Below are 6,000 nucleotides of genomic sequence, written 5' to 3' on the forward strand. Positions count from 1 at the left end.
CAATCTAGTTTTATCCATCAAAAATACACCGAGCGCCAACCAAATGCCCGGCACAGGGGCGCACGGCTTAATCCACAGCTTCTCGGCCAACAAGATCCCAAACCCAGGGCCACGCCAGGCAGGATCCGGCAGGTGCCCCAGCAGAGGCACGCTTGAGTCCTCGAGGGGGGAGGAAGGCACGGCAGAGGTGATCAGGGGAGGCTGCCCAGAGGCAGGGGCGGGAAGAACACACACCCAGCCTGCCCAGAGCTGTCCCTCTGCCCGGCAGACTCCCACCCCCGGCTCTCAGGCCGGCCACAGGGACCCTCACCCCTCCCGAAAGCCCACCTCCCCACTTACCCATCCCAGCACGGAGGAGGGAAACGGGCAGCATCCGCGCTCAGACGGCACACTCCCCCGGAGGCTCAGGCATCGGCTCTGGGGGCCTGGCCGAGCCCCTCAGGACGGAGACCCCCGACACGGGGCCTCCGGGCCTTTAGGAGAGCAGCTGCGAGACCCGAGACTGACAGCCAGCAGCTGCCTCCGGAGCCTCGGGCCCCCGCCCGCCCACCTTTTCCTAGATGCTGGACTCGGGGACCAGGAGCAGGTGGACCCTCTGAGCATGAACAGAGCTTTCAGACTCTCTCTCTCTCTCTCTCTCTCTGACACACACACACACACACACACACACACACACACGCACACACACACTCACTGGCTGATTTTACAGTCAATCTTTCAAAGTGCAATTTGTCTAGGAAAAGCCAATGTGAGGCCCATGTGGATTTCAACCAATGGCGACGCGGCTGGCGCGGCTCAGCCAGTCTCCGGTCTGTATTCTAATGGGCCCGATCTTTATCAGGGAAATGTGGCTTCTCTGAACTTCAAACTTCTCAGGAAGGGTCCCCAGACTCGGAGGCAGAGGAGGGGTCTGAGCGGAGGCGTGGGGCACCGCCTTTCCCCAGGCCTGGCAGGGAGAGAGGGAAGGGGTGCGGGCCGGGCTCTCGCCGGGCCCGGAGCACCTGACTTCCGAGCAGGGGACGCGGGTGACAGTCCCCGTGCAGTGGCTGGGCCGATGCTTTAGACCGGAAGGCAGTTGGGATCCGGGGGCCGCTTTCGACCCTCCATGCCTGCCATGGGGTTCTGGGCCCGATCTCGGGGTCTCAGGGTTTAAGGAGCCTGGATCTGGGCTTCCTGCCTCCCCCTCGCCCTGAGCCAGGGAACATGGAGTCCAACCTGCAAGGGACGTTCCTGCTGAACAACACACCGCTGGCCCAGTTCCCGGAGATGAAGGCCCCCGTGTGCCAGTACTCGGTGCAGAACTCCTTCTACAAGCTCAGCCCCCCAGGGCTGGGCCCGCAGCTGGCCGCCGGCACCCCCCACGGCATCACGGACATCCTGAGCAGGCCCGTGGCCACGCCGAACAGCGGCCTGCTCTCCGGCTACCCCCACGTGGCCGGCTTTGGGGGACTGGGCTCCCAGGGCGTCTACTACGGCCCCCAGGTGGGGAATTTCTCCAAGGCCGGGAACGAGTACCCCACCCGGACCCGGAACTGCTGGGCGGACACGGGCCAGGACTGGAGAGGCGGGCGGCAGTGCAGCAGCAGTGAGTACGATGGGGGGTGGGGGGGGAAGGGGGGGAAGGGATCATAAGGAGACACTCACGGTGGGCTCACCCCCACCACCCACCTCTCCTCCGTGGCCATCAGACAGCCCAACGCAGAGGCCCAGGCACCTGGCCCCACCTCTCAGCTGGGTGTAGGGTGCGGTTCTCCCCCCCATGTCCCACGGTTCTCCCCTCCATCTTGCTTGGACAGGGCATCTTCCTCCCACTCCCCACCCTTCCCAGCCTTCACCTCGGCTGCCCTCCCAGGGCACTGGGGTCTCTGGGTCTGGGGAAGACCACGTGGCCCACCCCCACCGGGCGCAGGGTCCAGCTGGCAGCTCACCTTCCTTCTCCCGCCCAGACACCGTGTCCCCACTTCCTCATCCACAGCAGACGATGCTGTCCCCTGCGAGGAGCGGCTGCCTCAGCATCGTCCTCCCAGGCAGCCCCCTCGTGCCCAGCTCCGTCCAGGGACACAGGGTGCAGTGACCTCGTTGCAGTCCCACCTGCAGGGGCTGTTTCCTACCGGCCTCCTCAAGGTTTAGGTCCATACACAGCGACCCCTGCCCAGCCCCCAGGGGCAGCCGCTGAGCCGGACTCCGTGTAGCTGGGGTGGGGCTCTCCTCCCCCTTAGCCATCCCCAAACCTACTTTCAAAGAGCCGACTGGAGGAGGGGGCAGGGTGTGCACAGACAGGCGAGGCTCACCTGGGAGGCAGGGAGGTGACAGCGGCCGCCAGGGCCACCCCATGCCACAAGGCCCTGCCTCCACTCCTGGCCGCCCACTGCAATGGGTCCCAGCCCCAGCATAGGAAACTGGAAACCAGCTCCTTCCTTCTGCTGCACTGCTCCCCGCGGCCACTGCCTGGCAGACCGCCCCCCACTCAACCTGGAACAGCCAGTTCCTGGGGGTGAAGACCCCGTCTCTTGAAACATATTTTATAACCCAGTTTGGGGGGCAGTCTTCCCTCTCACCTCCACCTTCCTCCCCACGCCGAACACACACCTCCCCTACCCTCCTGTTCTTCACTCCTGCTGCACACCCACACACGGGAAACCTCTAAGAAAGTCAGTGGTTGGATGAACAAAGGGAGAGAGGTCTCTCCACCTTTCCGTGCCTCAGTTTCCCCACCGGTAGCATGAGGAGGCAGGGCATGGGCCATCAGGCTGCACTGAACAAGGCCCGGCAGGTGGGCTCTCTGCTTATCCTGGGGCCTGCAGCCCTCCGGCCCCCTCCTACCTGGCAGGCTGCCGTGGCGGGGCGGAGGGTCAGGCACTGAGCCTCTGTGTCCACACTCTCCGGGGTGGATGACTGACCCCCAGGCCCGGGGGCAGGGGAGAGCAGTAACTTGGGGCTTAAGGCTCTGGTCTCTGGAGACCTGCCTGGGAACTAAGATCCCAAGAACAAGGAAGCCAGGAAGAGAGGAATTCTCAGGCCCCTCAGCCCTGATTGTGGGTGGAAGGTGCCTGATCCCTTCCTCAGTGTCCCTGAGATGGAGGGGAAACTCCTCTGGCCCCAGGGGGGAAGGTCAGCATCGCTGAGTAAGAACGTTAAACACAGGGGTGGTCCACGGCGGGCCCTCAGCCCCCTCTGTCTCTAAGTAGCTGTAACCGGGGGCAGGTGCCTCTCTAACAGGTGTCTGCCCGACTGGATATGGCAGAGGTCACAGTCACTAGCATCAGGATGTCAGGAATGCTGCTCATGTGAGAGGTGTCATCATCCACCCCCCACCCACCCACCCCCAACATCAGCGGCTTCTCCGTAGGTGGGGGAGACACAGGGCGGGCACCCCACTCACCCCGCTCACCACACTTGTCCTTCCTCCTGCCAGCCCCGGACCCCCTGAGTGACAGCATCCACAAGAAAAAGCACACGCGCCCCACCTTCACGGGGCACCAGATATTTGCCCTGGAGAAGACCTTTGAGCAGACCAAGTACTTGGCTGGCCCTGAGAGGGCCCGGCTGGCATACTCCCTGGGGATGACCGAGTCGCAGGTCAAGGTGAGTGTGTGTGTGTGGGGGGGAGGGAATGGGAGGGGGAGAAGGTGGCTGCTGGCAGAGAGGAGCGCGAAGGTCAGGATGCGTCCTTGCCCTCCCGGCAACCCCCAGCTCTCAGCGAGGGACCTCCTGTCTGGGCACTGCCTGCCCACCCAGCCCCAGAGATGGAGATGATGACCCTTAACCACACAGTGGCTGTCAAGACTGAGCCCAGATTTGAAAGCTTTGTTTGTAGCAGCTCATTTGACCTTTACAGCCACCTTGGTATGGGTATGAGGACTCATTTTACAGATTTAAAAAAAAAAAAAAAAAGTCTGAGCTGAGCCTCACTCAAGGTCACCTGGGGGGTAAGTGCAGACATGGGCGTCAACCCCAGATCTGGGGGAGTCCAGCCTCAGGCTTTCTCTCTTCTGCACCATCGGGCCGGAAACTTTGAGAGCTGATGGCAGCCTCTGCCCCGATCAGGAGTGAGCCTCCGGGCCCTGTTGGGGCTGGATTCAGGCTTGTTCTATCAGCCGGCAGAGAAAGCAACAGTTGGTGACGTTCGGATGGGATGCCAGGTGTAGGGCGCCTGGAAGACCCAGGCAAGGGTCATGCTCATGCCCACAGACACCAGGGAGCCTGAACTCTGTAAGGGCTTTTGCCTCCTGAGGCTGCTGGGGTAACTTCCATGCTAGATCGGGGCACCAAAGAACGCTTTGAGCGGTGCTGGGGCTGAGGGCTCTGTGCCCGGTGACAGGCTTAAGGGTAAAGGAAGTGCCTGGGAAGGTGGGGCCTCAGGACAGGCTCAGAGCTCTGGATCTGCAGCACCACCCTCGGCAGCCTCCTGCCGGCCCAGCAGAAATCTGCTGGAGAGCAAGCTGCGCATCTGAGAGGAACGAAACCCTGTGGCTCTCTTACACATTTTTCTGCTTTAGGTGCTTGACTCTTCAGCTGCCTCAGGCACGGAGACTAGATGATTTTTATAACTAAGCCGGGAACCTGTGAATGAAGTTCAGAGAGGGACGGTGGAGCTAAAAGAAGGGGTGACTCTGAGCACCCACTGACCTGCCCTCACTGGCTACACCCTCCCCATCCCCTGTCCCAGCATCTTCCTCCGGAGCGCCCAGACGGCAAACCCCAGGGAGGGTGACAGCTCAGCCTAGAGGGCTGCTGCTTATTTTGTTATTGCCCCCTAAGATGCTTATTTTTTTTATTGCCCCCTGAAAATACTCGCGTGAACATTACAAGCTACTCCAGTGTCTTCCAAAGTGTGGTACGGGTACCCCCAGGAGTATGGGAAGAGTTTGGTGGGGGTACGCGTTGCATCGGAGTTTGGTGGCGATATGCACTGCACCGTGCTTAGCTGCGCCTAATTCTACGTTCTCATGAGTACGAGGGGTACTCAGCGTTACCAAGATTATAGAAGGGGTACACATGTGTCAAAAGTTTGGGAAACACTGGACTCCGTGAGTTAGCCATGTATTTATTTACTGTAACAGTAAGGACTGCGTGCACCTGCCGCCGGGGCGGTGCGTGCTGGGGTGACCCGGTCCCTCTGCCCCAGGTGTGGTTCCAGAACCGCAGGACCAAGTGGCGGAAGAAGAGCGCCCTGGAGCCCTCGTCCTCGACGCCCCGGGCCCCGGGAGGCGGGGCGGGCGCGGGCGGGGACCGCGCGGCTTCGGAGACGGAGGACGATGAGTACAACAAGCCGCTGGACCCGGACTCGGACGACGAGAAGATCCGGCTGCTGCTTCGCAAGCACCGCGCCGCCTTCTCGGTGCTGAGCCTGGGCGCGCACAGCGTCTGACCCGCCCCCCAACCCCCAACCGCCCCCCTCTAGCATCGCGGGGGCCGCCTGCACCCCTGCCCCTCCCCGCTGCAGGGGACTGGGCGCCTGCTAACCTGGGGGCTGCAGAGGAAGAGGGAGGGGAGGAGGAGGGGAAGGAGGAGGAGGAGGAGGGGTCAGAATGGAGTGGGGAAGACCAGCCTGGCTGAGAGAGAAGGGAGCTAAGAGGCAGCCACACACTGGGCCTGGGGCCTGCACCCTCTCTGCCTGTTGGCCCTCTGGGGGGCCCAGGCCTTTCCTTGCCAGCTCTGCGGGTTCCTAAGTGCACAGGGGGATGAAAATGACCAGGCTCTGCACCCGCGAAACTGGCTGTGGGACCCCAGACTTATCACCCTGATCCAGCTGTGGGCCTCCCCGCAGGAAGGCGGCTGGCCCCGCGTGCAAGCGGCTCCCTTCCGCTCCCAGAGTTGAGAAACCAAGGTCTGGGCCCAGGGCAGCTGCTGGCTGACGGGGAAGAAACGATGGCACGTCCAGGATGGTACCCTCCTCAGACTGGAGGGGCCAGAGGCAAATACATAACCCAGGCTGGAGGAAAGCCACCTCAGGGAGGGGAGGTGGCTCCCAGGGAAGAAGAAGAAACACCATGAACC

At 62.4% G+C, this 6,000-nt stretch overlaps 1 protein-coding gene across 1 annotated transcript; it reads left to right on the top strand.

Annotated features, from left to right (window-relative positions):
- Window positions 1–849: 849 nt before the first annotated feature.
- NKX6-3 (NK6 homeobox 3) lies at window positions 850–5,457 on the top strand. Its single transcript, XM_036459253.2, has 3 exons — window positions 850–1,585; window positions 3,416–3,585; window positions 5,129–5,457. Exons 1-3 carry the CDS (start codon window positions 1,204–1,206, stop codon window positions 5,369–5,371), a joined length of 795 nt encoding a protein of 264 aa, XP_036315146.1. The 5' UTR covers window positions 850–1,203; the 3' UTR covers window positions 5,372–5,457.
- Window positions 5,458–6,000: the final 543 nt, after the last annotated feature.

The sequence above is a fragment of the Pipistrellus kuhlii genome, unplaced genomic scaffold (genome assembly GCF_014108245.1).
Source record: "Pipistrellus kuhlii isolate mPipKuh1 unplaced genomic scaffold, mPipKuh1.p scaffold_m20_p_3, whole genome shotgun sequence".
Lineage (NCBI taxonomy): Eukaryota > Metazoa > Chordata > Mammalia > Chiroptera > Vespertilionidae > Pipistrellus > Pipistrellus kuhlii.

Bases quoted from the DNA above. Each gene is read 5' to 3' on its own strand.
- NKX6-3 (XM_036459253.2), top strand. From the start codon at position 1,204: ATGGAGTCCAACCTGCAAGGGACGTTCCTGCTGAACAACACACCGCTG. The intron at 1,586-3,415 runs GTGAGTACGATG...TCCTCCTGCCAG, and splicing joins CGGGCGGCAGTGCAGCAGCA to CCCCGGACCCCCTGAGTGAC. The intron at 3,586-5,128 runs GTGAGTGTGTGT...CCTCTGCCCCAG, and splicing joins TGACCGAGTCGCAGGTCAAG to GTGTGGTTCCAGAACCGCAG.